Source organism: Rhinoraja longicauda, chromosome 6 (assembly GCF_053455715.1).
Source record: "Rhinoraja longicauda isolate Sanriku21f chromosome 6, sRhiLon1.1, whole genome shotgun sequence".
Taxonomy (NCBI): Eukaryota; Metazoa; Chordata; class Chondrichthyes; order Rajiformes; family Arhynchobatidae; genus Rhinoraja; species Rhinoraja longicauda.
The window spans coordinates 19,915,345-19,942,406 of NC_135958.1; the positions used below are offsets into that span (position 1 = coordinate 19,915,345).

General features: G+C 48.2%; 1 protein-coding gene across 2 annotated transcripts; it reads left to right on the plus strand.

Moving 5' to 3' along the window:
• The first annotated feature begins 17,054 nt into the window (after window positions 1–17,054).
• cmtr2 (cap methyltransferase 2) lies at window positions 17,055–23,705 on the plus strand. Of its 2 annotated transcripts, none has more exons than XM_078400649.1 (2): window positions 17,055–17,092; window positions 18,151–23,705. In XM_078400649.1, exon 2 carries the CDS (start codon window positions 18,155–18,157, stop codon window positions 20,423–20,425), a length of 2,271 nt encoding a protein of 756 aa, XP_078256775.1. In that variant the 5' UTR covers window positions 17,055–17,092; window positions 18,151–18,154; the 3' UTR covers window positions 20,426–23,705. The 2 variants fall into 2 exon arrangements, with proteins under 2 accessions (XP_078256775.1, XP_078256774.1); XM_078400648.1 differs by lacking the exon at window positions 17,055–17,092 and adding an exon at window positions 17,700–17,925.
• The last annotated feature ends 3,357 nt before the right edge of the window (window positions 23,706–27,062 follow it).

The window sequence follows — 27,062 nt, forward strand, 5'->3', positions numbered from 1 at the left end:
GAAGGTTCTCCCATCTTCACAGAGGAACTCTGGAGCTCTTTCAGAGTGACCATCGGATTCTTGGTCACCTCCCTGACCAAGGCCCTTCTCCCCCAATTGCTCAGATTGGCCGGGCGGCCAGCTCTATGAAGAGTCCTGGTGGTTCCAAAGTACTTCCATTTAAGAATGACGGAGGCCACTGTACTCTTCGGGACCTGCAATGCTCCAGAAATTGTTTTATACCCTTCCCCAGATCTGTGTCTCAACACAATCCTGTCTCGGAGGTCTACGGACAATTCCTTTGTCTTCATGGCTTGGTTTGTGCTCTGACATGCACTGTAAACTGTGGGACCTTATACAGACAGGTGTGTGGCTTTCCAAAACATGTCCAATCAATTTAATTTACCACTGGTGGACTCCAATCAAGTTGTAGAAACATCTCAAGGATAATCAATGGAAACAGGATGAACATAAACTCAATTTTGAGTGTCATAGCAAAGGCTCTGAATACTTATGTAAATGTGATATTTCACTTATTTCTTTTTAATTACTTTGCAAAAATTTCTAAACGCCTGTTTTCACTTTTTTATTATGGGGTATTGTGTGTAGATTGATGATAAAAAAAAAAGAATTTAATCCATTTTAAAATAAGGCTGTAACGTAGCAAAATGTGTAAAAAGTGAAGGGGTCTGAATACTTTCTGAATGCACTGTATACGCTGGCTCAGCTTAAGCAACCTACATTATTTGAATGAATAAAAAGACATCTAGATATGGATCTCGGTGTATTGATATTGACAGAGAGATATATAGACGTTGAAATTGTGTAATACATTCCTTTAAACATTACATTCTTTGCACATTTTACATGCTTCAGCATGAGTCCCTTGTTCAGACTTACTGACTCCCTTTCTCCAGTATCTGCTGCTCAGCCTCAGACATGCCAGTGTAGCTCCATTGATTGCTCTCTCATCGTTGAATTAAAAAAATGTTGGTTCAATAACCGTTCCAGACTGGAGAATAAAACACAGGGGTGCCCAGGGTAGCATATTGATGGGTAGATGCTATCTTACACTCAAGGTATTTAACCAACCCCCTTCTGATCTTTGTAAAAGACCACTTGACAGAGACTGGAAATTCTTCCTGGAGTCTTGGGCATAATATTGATCCCCCAATCCATAGTGTCAAGGCAACAATCTTTCCCTTAATGTCTGCAAACTAATGGAACTCTTCATCGACTTCAGGAAGTGAGGTGGAGTACATGCCCCAGTTTGTATTAATTGAGCTGAAGTGAAGATAGTCAAGAGCTTCAAGTTCTTAAGAGTAAATATCACTAACAGTGTAACTCCTGGTCCATCCATGCCAAAACGTCTACTTCCTCAGAAGACAAAAGGAAATTCAGCATATCTCCAGTGACTCTCACCAATTTGTACAGATGCACCATAGAAAACATCCCATTGGAATGCATCATAGCTTGGTTTGCCAAGTGTTGGGCCCAAAACTGCAAGAAATTGTAGAGTTGTGGACGTAGCCCAGTCCATAACACAGACCAGCCTTCCCTCATCGACACCATCTACACTTTACGCTGTCTCGGAAAACCAGCCAACATAATCAAGGACCACTTATACCTCATCTTTCTTTCTTCTCCTCTCTCCTATTAGGCAGAGATACACGAGTTTGAAAGCACATTCCACCAGATTTAAGAACAACTTCTTCCCGCTGTTACCAGTCTGTTGAATAGACCTCACAAACTAAGAACGAATTTCCTGATATTCCAATCTATTTAGTTGTGCCCCTTGCACGTTTTTTTAATCTTCACTTTCTCTGTAGCTTTAACACCACATTCTGCATTCTGTCTATTTTCTCTTTTGCACTATCAGGTGTACTCATGTATGGTATAATCTGCCTGGATAACACACAGAATAAAGGTTTTCACTGTATCGTAGTACACGTGGCAATAATAAAGCAATACCAGTACTAGTATAATTGCAAAGCATTTTATTTTATCACATCTTGGTTCATGGGATCTTGCTCTACCCAAAATTGTCTGGGAGGTTCTAGTATTGCGACAATGATAAGGGTTGAAACATACTTTCTTTGGCAGCAGGCAGGTTTGTAAAGTCCTAAAAAGTGCTGTTTTTGTAAAGTGATGTTGTATGTTATAAAGTGATTTTTAAAACAGTGGTTTCACAAGGTAGAGGAGTGTTGTTTCAACATTCCCTGGATTGTTCAGTTGTTGTTGTTGTTTCTATAACCTACAAGCACAGGCAATGTTACCAGGGCGGATCAAACTGTCTCTCCTTCTCAAGGCAGAAAGCCTTGTGGAATTTGAAACTAGGATTAGTCTAGATTGATTATCTGTCTGTTAGCCTCATCCTTTTTCTGTACATTTCTCTCTCTCTTTATCCATGCCTTTCTACTTAATCCCTCCCTTCCCAGTTTCTCTTGTTCATTTACATTCCAGTAAAATGCTGCCATTCCCCACCCACTCCTCCCCAATCACCACTTCACACCTACACACAGCCTGACTCCAGTCTGCAAAGACTGCCCCCTTCAACACTTCACACCTACTTACAGTCTGCAAAGACTGCCCCCCCCCCCACCCCTCTGCAATCAATTCACACCCACTTAGAGCGTGACTCCATTCTGCAAAGACTGGGGCCTCCTACACTACCCACCCCCTCCTTGCTGCCCAACATCAGTCTGGCCACTTCTCCACCTCCAACAATAGAAATTGAGGAGGTGGAGAGGCTATTCAGGAGACCGAAAAGCCGGAAGTCTCCAGGACCGGACAATGTTTCTCCCTCTACCCTCAAGTTCTGTGCCGAACAAATGTCTACACAGACATTTTCAACCAGTCCCTGCAAACCTGTACTGTCCCTGCCTGCTTCAAACTCTCCACTATTGTCCCTGGACCCAAAAAGACAAGGATCACTGGTCTTAATGAACACAGGCCTGTTGTACTGACCTCTGTAGTCATGAAGACCTTTGAAAGACATGCTGGCCCAGCTGAAAAACGTCACAAACCCCCCTGCTGGACTCTCTGCAGTTTGCATACAGGGCCAATAGATTGGTGGATGACGCAGTCAACCTAGGCTTGCACTTCATCCTCCAGTACTTTGACCGCAAGGGGACCTATGCAAGGATTTTGTTTGTGGACTTTAGCTCTGCATTTAACACCATTGTACCAGAGCTACTACACTCCAAACTCTCCCAGTTGACTGTGCCTGAACCCCTCTGTCAGTGGATCATCAACTTCCTGACAGACAGGAAGCAGCATGCGAGGCTTGAAAAGCACATCACGGACCCGCATTCCCTCAGCAGAGGAGCACCACAAGGCTGTGTACTCTCCCCTCTTATTTGATCATCTGAGAAGGTTGTTGGCTGCATCCATCCCCCCATTGACGAACTATACACTGCAAGGGCCATGAAGCGAGCTGACCCCTCTCACCCTGGCCACAAACTCTTTGAAGCACTTCCCTCTGGAAGGCGACTCCGGACTGTCATAGCAGCCACAGCCAGACACAGCTATTTTCCGCGGGTAGTAGCTCTACTCAATAACCAAAAGTCTGTAGTCTCTTTTTGCCCTGGTTTATTTCACTCACATGCTTAAACCTTAATGATATTGTAGCGACCATAAAGAATGGTCCGGGTCGTCGAACCCTCAGATTGGCCAGCGAGGTCACGTGTGAACGCGACCATGGGGATTGGTCCAGAGAGCGACATCGCTGATTGGCCAGCGTGGTCATGTGTGCTTTTGGCGCCCGAAATGTTCAGTTCGGCGAAGTCTTCGAAGAAGACAGTAAGTTTTTGATGGTTGTCCTTTACCTTGTTGTTTAACTCTGTATTCGAATATTGCGGCTGCAATAAACTTCTTCTACAACCAACAAGTTTTCGGACTCGCCATATTGGTGACCCCGACGTGATCTGGATGATCACCGACTATGCAGGGACACGACGCCTCGTTGTTGATTGCCGCGCCTGGCACACCGGAGTTAAGCGCGGTAAGCGTTCACCTTCCGTTGTTTTGGACACATTCACCGCAATCTTGGTTTGTCCACACCGAAGCTCAATTTCATATAAAGAAGATATCGGACGACTCGACGATGTATTACTACCTCGTCAGCGCTCTATCACCGGAGACGACCACACGCGCGATGCGGTTCATCGTTAATCCGCCTGCGGAAAGCAAGTACGAGGCCATGAAGAAAGTGTTACTGCGAACCTTCGGGTTTAATAGGCATGATTGCGCTGCAAGACTTCTGCTCCTACCGGACCTCGGAGATCGACGGCCTTCCGTTCTCATGGCCGAAATGATGATGCCAGCCGGTGAGCATACGGATTACCTTATGTTCGAACAGGCATTCCGAGAGAAGCTTCCTGAGGATGTCCGACTGCTGCTCACGGATTGTTCTTTTAAGGACCCCGAAGCATATGCAGCGAAAGCGGACGCGCTCATAGCGGCTAAAAACAAGGCAAGCGGTTCGATCAACAAGGTCTCGACATCAGTGACCACGCCACAGCGACATCAAGATGGCACCGCGTCTCCCGCCAGTTCTCCGAAAGCCCGCCAAAAAGATCCGCACAAGCGCGGCTGGTGCTATTATCACCTACGATGGGGTAGCGAATCCCGCAACTGCCGCTCACCTTGTACCTTCGCGGGAAATGCCTCGGCCGATCGTACATAGGGGCAGTTACGATTGGCCAGAACCGACGCCTCTACGTCCACGATCGATTCACGGACACAGAATTTTTGGTGGACACGGGAGCCATCGTCAGTATAGTGCCGCCGACCGACCTCGAAATCAGAACGGGTAAGACAGGTCCCACCCTCATCGCGGTTAATGGCAGCCCCATTCGCACTTTCGGTATACGGATGATGTCCCTTGTGTTAGGCCTCCGCACGTACGAATGGCCATTCATCATAGCAGACGTCAGACAAGCGATCCTGGGCGCAGATTTTCTCTGGGCTTTTTCACTGGTCCCTGATGCCGCGGTAACGACCTCCGACCCTCCGCCGGCGAGGAGCCCGTCGCTCCGACAATCGCCTCCCCGCCCAGCCCTACTGTCCAGGCCGTCGTCGCGGCCCCTGACTCGTATGCTGAGATCCTGGCGGAGTTTCCAGAGCTGCTCATCCAACGTTTTGACACGCCTTCGGCCAAGCACGGCGTGGTCCATCACATCCGCACCGAGGGCCCTCCCGTTTTCGCTCGGGCCAGGAGACTACAGCCAGACAAACTGGTGGTGGCACGGGCGGAATTTAGGAAGATGGAGGAAATGGGAATTGTCCGTCAGTCCGACAGCCCGTGGGCCTTGCCGTTGCATATGGTCTCCAAGGCATCTTGGGGGTGGAGACCATGTGGCGATTATCGGCGTCTCAATGCTGTCACCACGGCTGATCGCTACCCCATACCGCACCTACAGGACTTTTCGTCTGGGCTGGAAGGAGCGGTGGTGTTCTCCAAAATCGATTTGGTGCGAGGATACCACCAGATTCCGGTGCGTCCAGAGGACATACAGAAAACTGCAACGATTACTCCGTTCGGGTTGTTTGAATGGTTGCGTATGCCTTTCGGTTTAAAGAACGCGGCACAGGCTTTCCAACGACTGATGGACCGTGTGGGTCGGGGTTTACCCTTTTTGTTTATTTATTTAGACGACATCCTGGTCGCCAGCCCCTCAGTGCAGGAACACCAGGTCCACTTGCGGACTGTGTTCCAGCGGCTCCAAGACCACGGGCTCATTATCCAACCCTCCAAGTGTCAATTCGGCCTCCCTTCTCTTGATTTTCTAGGGCACAGAATTACCCCTGCCGGCGCCTCCCCTTTGCCCGAGAAGGTGGAGGCTATCCGGGCATTTCCCAGGCCCACCACAGTAAAAGGACTACAGGAGTTCGTAGGCATGGTTAACTTCTACCATAGGTTCGTTCCGGCAGCTGCGCGGGTCATGCGCCCGCTTTTCCAGTGCCTTGCGGGAAAACCGGTAGAGTTGATATGGTCCCCGGCCGCAGAGTCGGCTTTTACAGCAGCTAAGGCAGCATTAGCAGACGCCACCATGTTGGTCCACCCGAGCCCCTCCGCCCCCACGGCCCTGACGGTTGACGCCTCTGACGTGGCGGTGGGCGGGGTCTTGGAGCAGCAGGTCGGTGGCCGTTGGCAGCCCTTGGCGTTTTTCAGCCGGCAACTAAATTCGGCTGAGCTGAAGTATAGCGCATTTGACCGAGAGCTTCTGGCCCTCTATTTAGCTGTTCGTCATTTCAGGTACTTCCTTGAGGGCCGCCCATTTGTGGCCTTTACGGACCACAAACCATTAACATTTGCATTTTTCAAATTGTCTGACCCATGGTCGGCCCGCCAGCAGCGGCACCTGACTGCTATCTCCGAATTTACCACCGATGTCCGTCATGTCGCGGGTAAGCTTAATGCCGTTGCTGACGCCCTGTCTAGACCTGCTTTTTCCCCTATTTCGGCGGTGGACTGCGAGGTGGATCCCCAGGAGCTTGCGGAGGCACAGCTTCTAGCGGATACCGCTTCGGCATACCATTCCACCACTTCGGGATTGAAGTTGGCTCAGGTAGCCTGCGGGTCGGAAGGCACGAAAGTCTGGTGTGATGTTTCTCTTCCCCGTCCCAGGCCGGTAGTACCGCACTCCCTTCAGCGCCGGGTTTTTGATGCCATTCATGGGCTGGCGCACCCGTCCATCCGCTCCACCTCTGCTTTGGTAGCAGCTCGGTTTGTCTGGCATGGCCTACGGAAACAGGTAGCGGGTTGGGCGCGTTCCTGCGTTCCCTGTCAGACCGCTAAAGTCCAGCGCCATGTCCAGCCCCCCGTACAGGAGTTCGAGGTCCCAGCAGTTCGTTTTTTCCACATCCACGTGGATTTAGTCGGGCCTTTGCCTTCCTCCCGGGGCTACACCCACCTCCTCACGGTGGTGGATCGGTTCACCCGGTGGCCAGAGGCTTTCCCATTGTCTAATATTTCGTCAGCGTCTTGTGCCAGGACTTTGGCCCTCCATTGGGTAGCTCGTTTCGGGGTCCCGGCAGTTATTACCACTGACAGGGGGCCGCAGTTCACTTCATCCCTCTGGGCCGCGCTCGCAGAACTGTACGGTTCCAAGTTACAACCCACTACTGCATATCACCCCCAGGCAAATGGACTTGCAGAAAGGTTCCACCGTCAACTTAAGGCGTCCCTCAGTGCAAGGCTTGAAGGCCCGGACTGGGTAGACCAGCTCCCCTGGGTTCTTCTAGGCATCCGGACTGCTCCTAAGCTAGATCTCAGTGCGTCGTCCGCGGAGCTAGTATATGGCTCGACACTTCGAGTACCCGGAGATTTGTTTCCGGACCCTTCAGACCAGCTGCCTACAGTCCCATCAGTGTTAGCATCTCTCCGGGCACGGGTGGGTTCCCTGGCTCCAGTTCCGACTTCACGTCATGGGTGTCCCATGGTACATGAACCGCCTTCCCTGAAGGACTGTGAGTTTGCGTTTCTGCGAAAAGATTCCCATCGCGCCCCGTTGCAGAGGGTCTATCAAGGGCCGTTCCGGGTTTTGCGTAAGGGAACGGCTACCTTCACCTTAGACATGTGCGGCAAGAGTGAGCTCGTCTCGGTGTCCCGGCTCAAACCTGCACACTTGGATCCGGATCAACCAGTCCTGGTCGGCCAAACCCCTAGGAGAGGCCGACCTCCGTTAGTTCCGCTCAGTCCAGGACCCCCCGTTCCGGCAGTTCCTCCAGGACCCCCCGTTCCGGCAGTTCCTCCAAGTCCGGAACCCCCGGCTCCTGTGGTTCAGGCTGCCCCTCTCCGTACTCGTTATGGTCGCGAAATCCGGCTCCCTGCTAGGTTCCGTACCTCGGGTTCTGGGTGGGGTCATGTAGCGACCATAGAGAATGGTCCGGGTCGTCGAACCCTCAGATTGGCCAGCGAGGTCACGTGTGAACGCGACCATGGGGATTGGTCCAGAGAGCGACATCGCTGATTGGCCAGCGTGGTCATGTGCGCTTTTGGCGCCCGAAATGTTCAGTTCGGCGAAGTCTTCGAAGAAGACAGTAGGTTTTTGATGGTTGTCCTTTACCTTGTTGTTTAACTCTGTATTCGAATATTGCGGCTGCAATAAACTTCTTCTACAACCAACAAGTTTTCGGACTCGCCATAATATGTTCTTAATGTTTTATGCTTATTCTTAATTGTTTACTGTATGTTCGTGTTGTTACTTGCGAGTGGAGCACCAAGGCACATTTCTTGTATGTGTACATTCTTGGCCAATAAACATTCATTCATTATTCATTCTTTCCGTGCACCTGCCCAAGCCGGTCGAACCACATAGTGATGATATTCTGATCCTTTCGTTCAGGATTGGGGGAAGATACCAAAACCAGATGTATCAGTCTCTTTTTGTGTATTCAGCGCTAGGCCCTGACAACCGAGCTGTTTAAAATGATTGATTCTCCAGAGGAAGAGAATGATTTGTAATTCAAGATTGAAGCAGAAGAGGTGCTTAGAATGAGGGTTATTGGAGGGTTTTAGGTTTTCTTTATGCTTTCATAAAACTGACAAGAGCACATCATTCAAGCTAACACATTTGTATAATAACTGAGTTGCTGAGAGGAAGTGTTTTTGAATCAGACTTAAATTTTGGACCCAGTGGACTGAAGGAGCCTGTTTCCATGTTATCTGACTATGATCTCCACAGGAGAAACAAAAGGAAAAATATTCACCTGACACCAAGAATGACTCTGGGAATATTGAGCTAGCAGTCTGTTCGTCTTTTTTCCTTTTTTATTTTGTTGTGTGTCTGTGTTGGGATGGTTTTTTTTGGGTTTTTTTGTGGTTGTGTATGTGTGGGGGGTGGTGGTGTGGGTGTGGGTGGGGGGGTGGGGGAAACCTTTCTCTTTTAGGTCTCTTCCTCACGGCGCGGGGTGCGGCTCGGCTGCGGGGCCTTCCATCGCCCGGTGCGGCTCGGCTGCTGGACTTAACATCGCCCGGCGCGGCTCGGCCGCTGGACTTAACAGTGCCCGGTGCGGCTCGGCCACGGGGCGCAACATCGCCCGGTGCGGCTCGGCCGCGGGGCCTAACATCGCCCGGTGCGGCTCGGCCGCGGGACTTTACTTCGCCCGGCGCGGCTCGGCTGCGGGACTTTACATCGCCCGGCGCGGCTCGGCCGCGGGACTTTACATCGCTGGTGCGGCTCGGCCGCTGGACTTAACATCGCCCGGTGCGGCTTGGCCGCGGGGCCTTCCATCGCCCGGTGCGGCTCGGCTGCGGGACTTAGCTGCGCAAGGCTCGGTCGCGGGGCCATCCATCGCCCGGCTCGGCCGCGAGACGTTTCAGCGCCCGGTGCGGCTCGGCCGCGGGGACTTCCATCCCCTTGCGGGCACTGTGCGGGTCGGTCGGGGACAAGCTGTCTGACCGTGGGCATGGGGAAGAGAGTGGAAGTTTTGTTGCCTCCATCACAGTGAGGGGGTGTTTGGAGTCACTGTGATGGACGTTTGTGTTGGGGTTATGTGCCTTGTGTTCTTTTTTGTGTATGACTGCTATGTAGTTTCGTTCGGTACCTTGGTACCGAATGACAAATAAAGCTCTGTTGAACTGTTGTTGAACTGTTGAAGATGCAGATGAAATGGGTTCATTCAAGCTGCAAGGAAACAACAGCAAGAAGATGCTTCTACAATGTACAGATATAAACCGATTAAACTGTAGATCCACAGAATAAACTGGTCTAATTCAAAAATGCACCTTATAGCTGCAGTCGGTCATCTACACAATGACGATGAGGGATCGGTTGGAAGGAAAGACTCCACCGTTGCCTGTTGGGTTAGAGATTGGGCAGAAAACCTCTCTGCTGATGAGTCCCAGAGCCTTTGGGAAGGAGGGAAGCAGCTGAGTTGCCATTCTCACTCACAGCAGGTCCATGGTCACCATTAGGCTCTGATGAGGGCAACCAAAATGCAACCAAGAATGCTCCAAAAGCCCTACAGCGTTTCCTTGAGGAATGCCTGTTTACTAACTTTTCTGGAAAGGTGTTTTGATTTTGAGAAACATTGTTCTGACACCGATTATACCTGCCTCCTGTCAATGCAAGTCTGGGCTTCCTCTGTGAGTTCTGTAATGTTTAAAACATGAATGCCATCTGCTCGTCTGACAGAAATCCTTAGAGATGCAAAACAGACAGAACCCATTAAGACTAATAATATTCTGATCTCAGCTTCTGGAAGCTTCCAGCAAATCTAAAACTCAGTTTTTTTTTATAGGCCACAACACTTTTGCAGAGTGGTGATTGGTGAGCTGACCAGTACAATAACATCCTGAGGCTGATGGGGTCCTCAAAGTCGTCTAATGGTAAAAAAAACTGCTGGAGGAACTGAGTGGGTCATGCAACGTCAGTGGGGGGAGGGGGGAGGTTGGAATTGTTGACGTTTCAGATTGAGAACTTGCATCAGCACTGAGAGTGGACTATGATCTGGAGGGGATTTTTCCCCTCAGATTTACCACAGTTGGAAGTGGTATTTTTCATAAGTGCCAGCTGTACTTGCCCTTGCACTTGGTGAGTTGATCCAAGACACCTTGTAGATGGTCTGTAGTCATCTCGTATGCTGCTGATGGAATGAGTGAATGTTACAGATGGCAAAGGGAAGACAATCAATAAAGATGCTTTGCTCTAGATGGTATTGAATGCTGCAAGTGTTGACAACGGGAGTTATAGTAATGGAAACAGTCAATTTAGCCAACCATGTCCACACTGACCAGTTCATGCAGCACCCACCTGCAATAATCCCATCTTCCAGTACTTGGCCTTCTAGTCCTCGGCAACTCAAGTCACTTATCTAGACAGTTCTCAAATACTGTTAGTGAGTCTGCTTCCACCACTCTCCTCTCTCAGACAGTGTAGACACACTTGGATAATTTTCCACAATGCACATACCTGCTCAGCTTGGCCAGAGGGGCAGCTAGTTCTGTGGCCCACAGCCAGTACATTGTTAGGAGCCACAGCCCTTGCTGCACCAGTGCACTTGGCTGTTTCCTGCAATCGTGAGATGAATCTTGGCAAAAGTGTGGTGAGACCATCGGGAAGAGTTCATCCACCTGGCACTTCTAGCCGAAAATGTTGAAAATGCTTTGGCCTTGTATTTCACAATGTGGTGACTCCATCATCAATGAGACTGTGGGCACTGGTGAAGTCTCCTCTCCTCATCGTCTTCATCCAGTCCTGTCTTTGGTTATTGTTGGTCCTGCTCCATGGCATTGCTGCTACTGAACCAGCTTAACACCGTGGTTCTGCATTTGACCTGAGGTTCAAAGCACGTGACCAAGGTATGACTAAGACTGCCTATTTCCCCCCGGAATAGCGCCCGACTCTAGCACTGACCCAGCCACCCACCCTAATTCAACACTGTATAAAGGTCATCACAATTCCACTGGCATTGTTTCCCCAATCAGACATCGATCTTGTGCTCGCACGTCCACTGGCTCCTGATTATTGGAATTCCTCAATTTTATAATTCTCACCTATGTTTTGATTACCCGCACTCTGTAATCACCCACACACATTCAGCCCTGTAACCGAGACCCTCAATTCCGATTCCATCGCTTCAACCCAGGCCTGTGCAATTGTCCTTCTTAACTCCTTCACCTTTCTTGGTTGACCACAAGAGGAAAGGTGAGAGTGTCTTTCCTCAGCATTGAGGCAACATTTGATCAGATTGTTGATGGCGGCACGGTGGCGCAGCGGTAGAGTTGCTGCCTTACGGCGAATGCAGCGCCGGAGACTCAGGTTCGATCCTGACTACGGGCGCCGTCTGTACGGAGTTTGTACGTTCTTCCCGTGACCTGCGTGGGTTTTCTCCGAGATCTTCTGTTTCCTCCCACACTCCAAAGACGTACAGGTATGTAGGTTAATTGGCTGGGCAAATGTGAAAATTGTCCCTAGTTTGTGTAGGATAGTGTTAATGTGTGGGGATCGCTGGGCGGCGTGGACCCGGTGGGCCGAAGGGTCTGTTTCCGCGCTGTATCTCAAAAACCTAAAAAAAATCTTATCAAGCGACTCTGGTGAAACAGGTCAAGGAACACCTTACTCTATGAATGCATCAAAGCAGAAAATACTCAGCAGATGAGAATCCATAGAAGGAAAAAACAGGGTTAATTTCTCTCTCCATAGATGCTGCTTGAAATGCTGAGTGTTTTTGGCATTCTGCTTCTGGACACAACACATTCCATCTGTTGCAGTGGTGGCTGAACTTCAGGCTGAGTCCATCCGTAATACTTCCCTGGAAGTTATGTTTCTTCAATAAGAGTATCCAAACACAAGGGGTTTTGTATATTAGACTCCTCCTGGACATCATATCCTGTGCCATGATAGCAGGTACATAAATGCAACTTCCTTCTCTTCTGGCAACAGTGAATTGCAGACTAAAGTACCAAAATATGATCACAGCTGGGTTTGGCAACTGGTCTGCCTGAGACTGCAAATATTTGCAGAGTTGTGGACGCAGCCCAGTCCATCACACAGCGAAGCCTCCAACCCATCAACTCCATCTGCACTTCATGTTGCTTCGTGAAAAGCAGCCAACAGAATTTATAATGGGAAACAAGGAAATGGCAGAACAGTTAAATGAGTACTTTGGTTCTATCTTCACTAAGGAAGACAAACAATCTCCCGGAAATACTAGGGGACTGAGGATCTAGTGGGAGGGAGGAACTAAAGGGAATCCACATTAGTCAGAAAATTGTGTTAGGTAAACTGTTGGGGCTGAAGGCAGATAAATCCACAGGGCCAGATGGTCTGCATCCCAGAGTACTCAAGGAGGTGGCCCTAGAAATCGTGGACGCATTGGTGATCATTTTCCAATGTTCTCTCGACTCTGGATCAGTTCCTGTGGACTGGAGGGTAGCCAATGTAACTACACTTTTTAAGAAAGGAGGGAGAGAGAAAACGGGGAATTATAGACAAGTTAGCCTTACATCGGTAGTGGGGAAGATGCTGGAGTCGATTATTAAAGATGTTATAGCAGCGCATTTGGAAAGCAGTGACGGGATTGGTCAAAGTCAGCATGGACCTATGACGGAGAAATCATGTTTGACTAATCTGTTGGAATTTTTTGAGGATGTAACAAGTGGAATGGATAAGGGAGAGCCAGTGAATGTGGTGTATCTGGACTTTCAAAATGCCTTTGACAAGGCCCCACACAAGAGATTAGTGTGCAAAATTAGATCACATGGTATTGGGGGTAGGGTATTGACATGGATAGAGAACTGGTTGGCGGACAGGAAGCAAAGAGTAGGAATTAACGGGTCCTTTTCAGAATGGCAGGCAGTGACTAGTGGGGTGCCGCAAGGTTCGCTGCTGGGACCCCAGTTGTTTACAATATATATTAACAACTTAGACAAGGGAATTAAACGTAACATCTCTAAGTTTGCGGATGACACAAAGCTGGGTGGCATTGTGAGCTGCAAGGAGGATGCTATGAGGCTGCAGGGTGACTTGGATTGGTTGGGTGAGTGGGCAGAGGCATGGCAGATAATGTGGATAAATGTGAGGTTATCCACTTTGGTGGCAAGAACAGGAAGATAGATTATTATCTGAATGGTGTCAGATTAGGAGAAGAGGAGGTGCAATGAGACCTGGGTGTGTTTGTACATCAGTCACTGAAAGTAAGCATGCAGGTACAGCAGGCAGTGAAGAAAGCAAATGGCATGTTGGCCTTCATTGCCTGAGGATTTGAGTTTAGAGAAGCAAGGAGGCCCTACTGCTGTCGTACAGGGCCCTGGTGAGACCGCACTTGGAGTATTGTGTGCAATTTTGGTTTCCTAATTTGAGGAAGGACATTATTGCCATTGCAGCATAGGTCAACCAGGATGGTGGGACTGATGTAAGATAAAAGAATGGGTTGACTGGGCTTGTGTTCGCTGGAATTTAGGATGAGAGGGGATCTTATGGAAACAAGTAAAATTCTTAGAGGATTGGACAGGGTATATGCAGGAAAAATGTTCCCGATGTTGGGGGAGTCCAGAACCAGGAGTCACAGTTTAAGAATAAGGGGTAGGCCATTTAGGACTGAGATGAGGAAAAACATTTTCACCCAGAGAGTTGTGAATTTGTGGAATTCTCCACCACAGGAAGGCAGTGGAGGCCATTCACGGGATGTTTTTAAGAGAGAGTTAATTTAGCTCTTAGGGCTAAGGGAATGAAGGGATATTGGGAAAAAGCCAGAACGTGGTACTGATATTGGATGATCAGCCATGATCATACTGAATGGCGGTGCTGGCTCGAAAGGGCCGAATGACCTACTCCTACACCTATTTTCTATGTTTCTATGTAACAGAATTAAGGACCATCCACACTCTGGGAATTCTCTCTTCTGTCCTCTCCCGTTGCGGAGCATTTGGATAGTAGTAACAGGATTGTTCTGAGTCAGCATGGATTTGCGAAGGGGAAATCATGCTTGACTAATCTTCTGGAATTCTTTAAGGATGTGACTAGGAAAATTGACAGGGGAGAGCCGGTGGATGTGGTGTACCTTGACTTTCAGAAAGCCTTTGACAAGGTTCCACATAGGAGATTAGTGGGCAAAATTAGAGCACATGGTATTGGAGGTAGGGTACTGACATGGGTAGAAAATTGGTTGACAGACAGAAAGCAAAGAGTAGGGATAAATGGGTCCCTTTCAGAATGGCAGGCAGTAACTAGTGGGGTACCGCAAGGCTCGGTGCTGGGACCGCAGCTATTTACAATATACATTAATGACTTGATGAAGGGATTAAAAGTACCATTAGCAAATTTGCAGATGATACAAAGCTGGGTGGTAGGTTGAACTGTGAGGAAGATGCTATGAGGTTCCAGTGTGACTTGGATAGGCTGTGTGAGTGGGCGGATACATGGCAGATGCAGTTTAATGTGGATAAGTGTGAGGTTACCCACTTTGGTGGTAAGAATAGGAAGGCAGAGTATTATCTGAATGGTGTCAAGTTAGAAACAGATCTGGGTGTCCTAGTGCATCAGTCACTGAAAGGAAGCATGCAGGTACAGCAGGCAGTGAAGAAAGCCAATGGAATGTTGGCCTTCATAACAAGAGGAGTTGAGTATAGGAGCAAAGAGGTCCTTCTGCAGTTGTACAGAGCCCTAATGAGACCGCACCTGGAGTACTGTGTGCAGTTTTGGTCTCCAAATTTGAGGAAGGATATTCTTGCTATTGAGGGCGTGCAGCGTAGGTTTACTAGGTTAATTCCCGGAATGGCGGGACTGTCATATGTTGAAAAACTGGAGTGACTAGGCTTGTATACACTGGAATTTAGAAGGATGAGAGGAGATCTTATCGAAACGTATAAGATTATTAAGGGATTGGGCACGTTAGAGGCAGGAAACATGTTCCCAATGTTGGGGGAGTCCAGAACAAGGGGCACAGTTTAAGAATAAGGGGTAGGCCATTTAGAACTGAGATGAGGAAAAACTTTTTCAGTCAGAGAGTTGTGAATCTGTGGAATTCTCTGCCTCAGAAGGCAGTGGAGGCCAATTCTCTGAATGCATTCAAGAGAGAGCTAGATAGAGCTCTTAAGGATAGCGGAGTCAGGGGGTATGGGGAGAAGGCAGGAACGGGGTACTGATTGAGAATGATCAGCCATGATCACATTGAATGGTGGTGCTGGCTCGAAGGGCTGAATGGCCTCCTCCTGCACCTATTGTCTATTGTTGGGCAGAAGATACAAATGCTTGAAAGTACACACCACCAGATTCAAGAACAGCCTCTCTCCCGCTGTATCAGACAACAGACGGCCCTCTCATAAGCCAAGAGTGTAGTCCTGATTTCCCAATCTACCCTGTTATGGACTTTTTTAGTTATCTGCTCTTTCTCTGCAGCTGTGATAGTGTATTCTGTACTCTGTTTATTTTCTTTGCACGTGGATAGTATGATTTGCCTGGATAGCACATAAAAAATGTTTTTTCACTGTATCTTGGTACACGTGACAGTAATAAACCAATACCAATATCAAAGAATAGGATAATATTGCTATATAGAATATAAACTCCTGATACCCCAAAGCCTATCCACCTTCTACAAGAAGGTGTTTCCTCCCACACTCCAAAGACGTACAGGTTTGTACGTTAATTGGCCTGGTATAAATGTAAAAATTGTCCCTTGTGTAGGATAATGTTAATGTGCAGGGATCACTGGTCGGTGCAGACTCGGTGGGCCAAATGGTCCGTTTCCGTGCTGTATCTCTAAATTAAACCAAGGAATTAATTGTTAACTTCGGAAATGGGAAGTTGGGAGACAAATGCCAGTTTGCATTGGTGGTCGGCGATGCAGAGAGACTTAGCACCTTCGAAATCCTGGGGGCTAAAGTCTCGATGACCTGCCGTGGGCCCAGTACATAGATGTAATCAAGAAGGTGTACCGACACCTCTACTTTCTGAGAAATTTAATCAGATTCGGCCTGAGACCAAATACTCTAACAAAGTGATACAAATGCACTGCAGAAAGTATCCTGACAGGTTGAATCATGGCCTGGTATGGCAATTCCACCGCACAGGAACACAAGAGGCTGCAGAGTGGCGGACTCAGCCCAGTCCATCACAAGCACAGCCATCCACCTTATCGAAAGCATCTACACTGGGCAGCCACTGCCTCAAAGAAGGTGGCATCTATCATCACAAATCCCCATCATCACCTCTTCTTTCTGCTACTATCGGGCAAAAGGTACATAAACTGAAGCCCCCACACCAGCAGGTGCAGGGACAGCTGCTTTCCTGTAAAAACTGTCAGGTTATTTTACTGACCTGCACAACCCTAAACCTACCTCGGGAATGGAACGCTTCAGACCGCCTCTTGCGCTACCAGGGAATTGATTAAAAAAATTTTTTTTTGTACTAATGCACTTTATATTTCTTGTCACAGACTTGTAGAATGTAAGTGTGTTTTCCATATGGTTTTTTAATGTGCTTGATTTGTGTCCGCGTGCTTCAGTTGTGCTACTGCAGGCAAGACTCTCATTGATTTTGTACCCCAAATAAAAGCGGACCCTGTCCACGCCCATTCGTCGCCCGAGAACCCGTTGCCCCCCGGATGGTTTAGTCGGCACACCGGGCCACTGGAAGCCGGAGTTGCCGGAAGTTGCAGGCAGGTGAGCAGCTTTCGCTCGTATTCGCCGCCGTCCCTCGGCACCGATCGCCGTCGTGTGCCGATGAGTGAGGGTGGGGGAGCTCGCCGTCTACACCCCCCCCCCCCCCCCCCCAACTCCCCGCACCACTACTCCTCCTTCCCCAGCCCCGGGTCCCCTTCACCTCCCCCTCGCACCCCGGCCCGGCCCCTTCTTGCCACACAGCCCCAGGCTTCAGTCCCCTCTTCAGACCTGATCCCAGCAGCAGTCTCTCACCCCACATCACCCCATTTGTCAAGACATTGTTTCCCTGCTGAAACTGTTCTTGCCCCTCTTCCTAAAAGCCAAGTTTTCCGGCTCCTCTGTCCAAATGGCGAGAGCCTGCTGGCCGGTTACAGTTGCCCCTCTGCCCAAAATCCAGAGCAGGGTTTGTGGGACTTGCCTGCAGCAGGATTGAAGGCTTTTGTTTGTTAACCTCCCCACCATTTACCCCCCCCCCCCCCCAACTGCCCCTGCAGCTTGCTTGATTGTGGCCAGAGTGGTGTTGTGAAAGCCCTGTGTGTTGAGGTGTGTGGGGTGAGAATCAGAGGTCAAGTCAAGTCAAGTCAATTTTATTTGTATAGCACATTTAAAAACAACCCACGTTGACCAAAGTGCTGCACATCTGATTAGGAAAAAAAAGAAACATACAGTGGCAGGCAGCCAAACACAACGGCGCGGCCATCTTGAACAAAATGTTTAACTAAAGCAGAATGGTGTGAGACAGTTACCACCATAGTGAGACCCCAGAAATCCTGATTGGGGGAAAAAAGGGTGAGGGAAGATACGTTGGGACTGACTGGTCGATACCCCACTTGGTGAGGCACTCTTGTTGCTTGTAGTCTTACCTTGCACAAAAACAAAATGATCAGTCGATAGCTGCTTTCTAAACAAAATTGGGAGTTGAAGCAAATAGGAGTGATATTGGAAAATATCTGTTTGCGTTCAATGCGTTTAACTGATGGTAAGGCACAGAATGTTGAAAGTTCTTGTTTGAATAAGGGAAATAAATAACCAAATGTTTTCTGTTTGTCCTCTTGCAGATCCATGGAGCATTGCAAGACCAATAGGAAAAGGCCACGTGGAGACTCTGTGGCAGATCTCTCCGAGTTCAGTCGTCCTGTTCTCAATGACATTGAGAAGCTGTTTAATAAAACATTCACTTTTCGGAAGCCACATGGCAATGAGTGGACTCTGCCTGATGTCCGAAATGTCCCGACAGGGCAGTGCCAGCGGTCCAAGAAGTTGGAGTCCCTGAAGGAGTCGCTCAACCAGGTGAAGAATGAGCTGAGCGACAAGGAGCTGGAGAAGTGGCATGAGCACACCAGCTTCACTAACTGGTCTGGGAAGGTGGTTCCTCACGTCAGGAGGACCATGAACGCTGAACTGTGCACGCAGGCCTGGTGTAAGTTTCACGAGATCTTGTGCACATTCCCCCTGCTCCCAGTGGAGGCCCTTCGCAACGGGGAGCTGAACTCTGTGCACCTCTGTGAGGGTCCCGGGGCTTTCATCACCAGCCTCAACCACTATCTGAGGTCCAACCACATCCCCTGTGACTGGAGCTGGGTGGCCAACACTCTCAACCCCTACCACGAGGGCAACGACACCGGAATGATGATAACGGATGACCGGCTGATCGCAGGCACCCTGCCTTGGTGGTACTTTGGTCCTGATAACACCGGTGATATTATGGACCAGCAGTATCTCCAGGGTCTAACAGATTTCACGCGGAACATGAAGAGCATCCACCTGGTGACGGCGGACGGCAGCGTGGATTGCCAGGACAACCCTGGTGAGCAGGAGGCTCTGGTGGCCCCCTTGCACTACTGTGAGGCCATCTCCGCCCTGAGGCTGCTGAGCCCCGGCGGCTCGCTGGTGCTGAAGATGTTCACCTTATTTGAGCGCTCCTCAGTCTGCCTGCTCTACCTGCTCAACTGTTGCTTCCACAAGGTCCACGTCTTCAAGCCGAGCACCAGCAAGGCGGGCAACTCCGAGGTCTACACTGTCTGCCTGGATTACGCAGGACAAAGATCGCTGGGGGGCCACTTTGAGCAGCTGGTGCAGAGCTTCGGGCCGGAGGTGGTGGAGGAGGCTGTGATGGCCCATGTCCCTGTACCGCCCTCCTTCCTGGGCCAGCTGGAGGATTGCTGCCACCTTTTCCACCGGCTCCAGACCGGCACCATCTGGGAGAATCTGCAGCTCTTTGGGACGACAGACTCCCAGGTGGCCAGTCTGCTGGCGGAGAGACGGGATTGTGCCGCCAGCTTCTACCTGCACCGGTTCTGCCTGCGCCCTCTGTCCCGGGATGCCTGGGTGTTGAAGGGGCCAGGGGCTGTCCGGGGACTGTCCAGCAGGCTCTTGGCCCAAGGCAGGAAGCAGCATACTGGCTCCTACAACGAGAGGCAGGAGCTGGCTCGTCAGGGCTGGCAGCAGCGGGTGCGCAGAGGGAACCTCGGACCTGATGTGGACGTGCACTGCCAGCGTCCCCTGGAGAGTCCCTGCATCCTGCAGGGAGCAGAAGGGAACCCCGAACTCCTGTCCTGGTACGTGTTGGAGGGCCGTGGTCTGAGCCGGCTGGCCAGCTCGCCCTTCTGCCAGTCGTGGCTGCTGCGTGATCTAAACGATGCACTGGTCACGTGCCAGGCTGCTCCTGTTGCCCACTGCCCTTCCTGCTGCCTCTACACTGGGCCGGAAGTGCTCATGCAGCTGGCCTTCATGAAGGATCGGCTGGGCGACCGCCCGGTGACAACATGCCCGCCCTGGGAGTGCCTGGTGATTGGGAGTCTAGAGCACTATCCAGCCCCAAGGCAGTCCAGTGGCCTCCGGCTACGGCAGTGCCAGTCTGTGCCCCCACCCCCTGCCCGCGGCACTGGGCTCCATGATGGGGACCCTGGCTACCAGCGGTGGCTCCTGGGGGCTGTCCTGGAGGCAGTCACTGAGAGCACTGAGAGCGGCGCCCTGATCCTCCCCCTCCTCTCCTGCTTCACCCGCTTCACGGCGGGTTTGGTGTTCGTGCTCCAACACTGCTTCCGTGCCGTGTCCTTTGCCAGTCCCACCTCCTCAGATGCCTTGGGGCACCTGGCCGTCCTTCTGTGCGTAGGCTTTCAGCATCCCCCCAGCCAGCTGGTGGAGTTCCTTAGGAGCATGCAGGGCCGGCTGAGCGAGTGGCCAGACTCTGGGAGCGAGCAGTCCCGGCAAGTGCTGCAGTTTGTGCCCATGGAGCTGCTACTCAACGGGACCCTGCCGGAGTTCCTGATTGCGGTCAACCTCGCCATCACCAAACAGAGACTTCACCTGGCACTCCAGATCACTACCTAGACCAGCGTGCGGCGGTCAGCACGAGGCGACCACACAGCAGCATCGGTCCGCTGGAGCAGCGAGTCCGCCAGCATTCACTGCAGGCGAGGGAATTCTCCAGAGGCGTCCAGTCACAAGGGAGTTGCACTGCAGCTTCAACCAAAGGTGGTCAGAGCCTGCAATGGTCCTATGGCCCAGTGTTCGCTTCATGAGCTCAGAGTGCAACAGGCAAGGTGTGAATGCAGGCTGGTTAAGATCATTGAGCTGGATGTCATCGTATGGCTCTGATCCAAGCTGCCAGATATTTAGCCAAAGACATTGGGAGGGAGTGGGGAGTGTTCCACCGTGTGGTGGGTGTGGTGCCTGGGATTTGCATGGAAAATGCGATGATGTGTGGGGCCAGACTGGAGATGTTGAGCTCTGTGCTGTTTGCCCTGTGAAATGAGGAGTCTGATCAGTCATTGTGTTTGTGTAAATAATTATTTCACACACAGGGGACCACATTGCACCACAATGTGGCTCATGAGCCAGGTGTGACTTGGTGATGGGGGGTGTTCGGAGCAGGGACTGCTGTGAGCTTGCCAGGGACTCTTCCACAAATGAGCGATTACATTTTAGAATTAATTTTTTCTTGTCGTGTTTCAAGACAAGCAGATAATGTGAAGGGCAAGTAGTGTTGGAAAGTTGTGTACAGCTGTCTCTCGGATTACAACTCAGTCACTAGTTGTGAATCACTGGTTTGATTTCTCGAACTTCCTTTCCTCCATTACTCTAATGGGTTAGGAAATGACTTTATAGGAATAGAGTCAGTGTTTAACCAAATGATAGAATCTATGGGCTATGGTATTAAATACAACCCTTGCCCACAGCAGTGAAATTAGTGTCCTGTCTCTCATTATCCTTGGTCCCAGTATAACAAAGATGCTTAGTGTGCACTCCTACCGGAGAGCAGTATCCTGGCAATGCAGCACCATCCCATTCCAACAATCTGTACCTCAGTAGTTGCAGCTGTTATTTTGGGAGTTTAGTGCGGCTGGTGAGGTCTGAGGTGCATATCAAAAGTCAGGATGGTTCCTCTTGACCGTGTGAGTATTGTTAATCATTCCTCTTCAGGATATGGGCCAAACGCAGGTAGGTGGGACTAGTGTAGATAGGATATGTTGGTCAGTGTGGGCAAGTTGGGCCAAAGGACCTGTTTCCATGCTGTATGACACTACAACTCTATGATTAGTTGTATAACAGTGATATTCATGCTCATAAGTTATAGGAGCATATTAGACCATTCGGCCCATCAAGTCTACTCTGTCATTCAATCATGGCTGATCTACCTTTTCCTCTCAACCGCATTCTCGTGCCTTCTCCCCAAAACTGCTGATATATGCACTAATCAAGGATCTATCGATCTCTGCCTTAAAATATCCGACCTGGTCTCCACAGCCTTCAGTGGCAATTAATTCCACAGATTCACCATCCTCTACTAAATAAATACCTCATCTCCTTTCCAAATGTATGTCCTTTTATTCTGAAGCTGTGGCCTCTGGTCCTAGACTCTCCCACTAGTGGAATCATCTTCTCCACATCCATTCTATCCACGTCTTTCAGCATTAGGTAAGTTTCAATACGGTTCCCCCCCCCCCCAATCCTTCTAAACTCCAGCGAGTACAGGCCCAGTGTTGTCAAACGCTCATCATATGTTAACCCAATCCTTCCTGGGACCATTTTTGTAAACCACCTCTGGACCCTCTCCAACGCCAGCACATCATCGGATATATGGCCCAAAACTGCTCACAATACTCCCACAATATAACATTTAAAACATTTCTATGTTTAAAACAAAAAATAATTATTTTAGAAAACTTTAATATCTTCATCCCAGCATCAGGTTATTGTCTTGCCAGATAATGCCTGTGCTAAACTTAAGGTGCATAGTGTTAATCTGTAGCATAAAGAGAGGGCCATAGCAGGAGTTGGAATCAGAGCCACGTCTTGTACTGTGGTATAGCTTGTGCTGATCTTGTGAGAACACTGAAAAATGCTAATTTGATTTTCAGAAGCTAGATGTTTAATCAGAACTATACCTCAGAACAGAATAATGAAGCTTTGAGAGAGGAAGCATAAATATTTCAGGATGTTGGGCCGTTCTTCAAAGCCACGTCATCGCCTGTTGTGTAGAACATGCAACTGCAATTCTATGAACATGAAAACCATACAAATTGCTTCAGGTCAAATGGAGGAACTGATTTTGTGATTGAGGAATACATTTTGGGCACAGGGCTGGGGATTTCTTGGAGCCAGTTTGAGTTTATCTGCTATTCAGAGAGGCAGGAAAAATGGACAATGTTTTGGCAGGGAATACTGGTGGTGGGAAAAAGGGTGGTAGAGTCTAAAACACTTGTTCAGTTGCAGGTATCTGAAGCTTGTGATCCTTGGGTGAGAGATAAATAGAAGGGCAGAGTAGTGTTTGCCTATTTGAGTCTGTAAGAGAGCTTTCTCAGTGCAGAGTTTGGATTGTGTAACACATATAACTAGACTGTTGGGCTTTTGCCAACGCTGTGAAAGACCAGTAATTTGTTTTCCTGGTCAGTCTACAGTCCACATAAGTGCTGCCTGAATTGCTGGTTGTAGGAGGGTCGTCTGCCAGGCCAGTGGGTGGAGATTCTATTGGGATACTGAGCACTTTTTAGAGAACAACAATGTCAGATAACCAGCCCTTCCAGTTTGTGTTAGAAGAGATAACTTTGATACAGACGCATCAAATGGTGATATTAGCTCAATTTTTCCTATCTGCACGGATGCAGTCTGACCTGCTGCGTTTCCCAGGGACTTCAAATTAAAATACTCGGTAACTAGTGGTTTGTTTTTGGGTTTGAATAGCCAGTGATTACTGATGAACCATATAAAGATTGATCCCAATGTGTCCAGGAAGATATTGATGTCCAGTAGGGGTTGGGAGGTGTATGGCCCTGGATGTGGCTTGGTAGCACCATGATACCTCTTGACTACATGAGAAATGCATTATGTGAATGAAAAGGGACCTTTTATTGTTTATTAATTTCCAATTGTTTTCTGTAAAATAATTTTTGTTTTTTCAAAAGTGCACTTTAACGTACACATCCTTTGGAGCTGAAAAGGAAATCAATAAATCCTGCTGCCTGTGGGAGATCAATATTCCAGTTTTTATGTTAATGTTATTGGTTGGAGAATGTTTTCATTTGAAATAAAAATGGGTCTATATTCAGAGATTGAAATAACCATGTACAACTAGTTTTGTTTGTATGGAGAACCATTAAATGTCTTCAGATTTACACAAGACAAGTTTGATTTGATTTTTTTGTTGCTCCCTTGACTGGGGTGGCATTTTTATCGATGAATAATGGTTTAATTACCTTGCTGCTCCAGAATGAAGCTATCAGTGTAAACACTCTGGCAGTGACAGCACACATTTCGATGCTGAGTAAAATCCTTCCAGTACAGTCCAAAGAAACACTCCAAGAACAGGTAAAGTATCGATTTATCAACTAAGTATCCACTCCAGCACCTAATAGTGTACAACCAGAGCAGGTACATTCTTTTTGGAAGGTTGTTAGTTGACAAACTGTTGGTGTAGATGAACAGTAATACAAGTCAGAGTCGTACCAGGCACAACCCAGACGACCAAGATGCATCATCTACACTGGTCCTACCTACCTGTGTTTGGGATGCCTGTCTGCCTGTCTGCCGCCAAAACGGTAAACCATAGCGCCACAATGTTTGCGCCACCTTAATCGCCACTCTCCTGGCGACTAACAAGTTTTATTCAAATTGGTCTTATATTTTTTAAGTTACAGACATTTTAAAGTTTAAAACATTTTCATTTCTAAACACATTTTTCAAAGTGCTGTGCTTATGACATCACCATAGGGCACGCACGGCCTCCCTTTTCACTCGCACAAACAAGATGGACGCCGTTAGCGGAGCCGTCCGCCCGGAATCTGGGGCTCCCCTCTCCCCTCACTTCTCTCCTCTCTCCCCACGCTCTCGTCACTCTCCCACACCCGGGGGACACTCCGAGCAGGAGGGAGATGGTCAGACTGACTTGCTGAGTTATTCCAGCATTTTGTGTCTGTCTCTGGTGTAAACTAGAATCTGCAGTTCCTTCCTACAACACTTTCAAGGAACGATCTGCACTCCTTGTTCCCTCTGCAACACTCCCCAAACCTCTACCATTCACTGTGAAAATCCAGCCCGTTTTGACTTCCCAAAATGTAACACCTCACACTTATTTGCATTAAACTCCATTTGCCATTCCTCAGCCCAATTGCCTCACTGATCAAGAGCATGTTGTAATTTTGATAACCATCTATAACTCACTTTAATGTTAGAGTTTGTGTTGTCACTTCAGTTTGGAGTTTTGTCAGTTGTTGCACTCTTCTACACTCCTACTTTGGGAGAAGGCTTGAAAATTATGGTTGAGTCATAGAGTGATGCAGTGTTGAAACAGGCCCTTTGGCCCAACTTGCCCACACCAGCCAACATGTGTCCCAGCTGCACTAGTTCCACCTGCCCGCATTTGGTCCATATCCCTCCTAACCTGTCCTATGCATGTACCTGTTTTACTGTTTCTTAAATGTTGGGATAGTGTTGGGTTAAATGTAGAGTGAGGCATATGCCAAGCGGTGAGGTTACACATTGTGGTGGAGTGCCATTCTGTTGTGGATGGCCCCTAGTGTTTGATGTAGCTATAGTTCTGAGCTGCCAGATTTGATCTGAAACTATCCAACAACTCGTTCCTTTTTAAAATCATTGTCATCTCACTGGTCAGCAAAAAGTGAAATATTCCACAGGCATAAGAAGATGGAGATGGACCTTGACTACAAAGGGATGGACAAGATAAAATCACAAGCAAGTGTGTCAAAATAGCAGATATATTAAACAATTACTTTGCTTCAACATTTGGCAGGGAGACAGAGGAGATAACGTTACAGTAGATGAGATTAGAAATTATTTAACCTTGCTAAAAATAGGAGAAATATTAAACAAATTAATCAAACTCAAAAAGAACAAAACCTCTGATCTGAACAAATTACATCCATGCATTTTAAAGGAATCCAGGATATTGATGAGACATATTTAATAATTCATGAGACAAAGGTGCAAAGCTGGACAGCTGTAGAAAGCTAACAAAACACAGCTTAAGAAGGGTTATAAAGCAAGTCTGGGCAACTATTGACCAGTCGAAAGAAAAATCATGGAATCCACGCTAGAAGATTTTTTAAATTAAAAAATATGAAAATAACTAATGTACTTTTTTTTCTTGGTCTCCTCTCATGTCCTGTTCAAACTCATATTTTTCATGATAATGATTGCTGTTGACTGTACAAAATTCCATCCTGCTCCATCCTGTTTGTAAATGCTGTTAACTGTTCCTTCTGATACTGCCATCACCCACGGCTTCCCTTGAAGAAAACTATCCTTGATGCCCTTTGTTCCTGAAAATCTCTAATTGTCCTGGCAAATTACTTATCCTGCATTCTGTTTTGGTTGAGCAGAAATTTCTTCCCATCAAACTCTGGGAAGACCAAAACTATTCCCTTTGATCTGAAGTACAAATTCTGTTTGTTAATCATTGACCCCATGCTTTTGTGGCTGATCCCAGAGCCTGAACTAGATCAATGTCGCCCCAATTCTCAAAGTGAGTTTCCAAACAAATATCTTCTCCAACACCTAAAAACATATTTATACTTCTGTCCATCCGCCAAATCCACCTGTACTTCGGTGCATTGCTCCTGAAACATTTCTGCAAGCTTATCTTACTTGAAAACATACCTATTCCAGTGGTCTCTTTGTCAATCTTCTTTTTTCCATGAATGTAAGCCAATCCTAAACAGTTAAAAGTAGACACAAAATGCTGGAGTAACTCAGCGGGTCGGACAGCATCTCTGCAGCAAATGGATAGGTGACGTTTCAGGAAGGGACCCTTCTTCAGACTGCTCCAGAACTCTGCTGCCTTGTTTACCTATCATCCCTGAACATAATTTTCATACTTGCTTTCTGCTCTGGCAACACTAAACTTTTAAAATTCATGGCCTTGTTCAGTTCGTTTCTTGTCCCTCCCCCAGTTACATCTTACAAGCTACCAAACTGCAACATTTACGTTTCATGCATATCTGATTGTCATTGCTTCAGCACTGGAAGATGTAACTGTCTCCGTAAAGCTCTTTACTTTTAAGTCATTTAACAAATTTGAATTGATTGGTCATCAAAAGAAAAATTGAAAACTTATGATTTGCTATCACACTATTTTTGTGATAACATTCCTGTGAAATCTCTTTGGATGTTTTACGTTGAGGGTGCTTCAGGCAAGGAAGGTGTCATTTTTGTTTTACTTCTGCTATCATATATATCTGAGTTACAGCCACACGAGACATGCAAGAAGTTATCCTGCCTGTGTTTCTGTTGATGCTTATATTCCTGATTCTGAATAATTATGTGTACTGACAAGCACATTTCTGTGTGTTTCTATGTATCTTGGTTGACTACCCTACTATCAAGGATGTTCTCTGTACATTTACTTCCTATCCTAAGACTACCTGAGTCATTTCACTTCCCTGCATTTTCTGGGTTAGCCCGATATTCTGATTCCATTAGACAGATGCAAAATGCTGAAGTAACTCAGCGG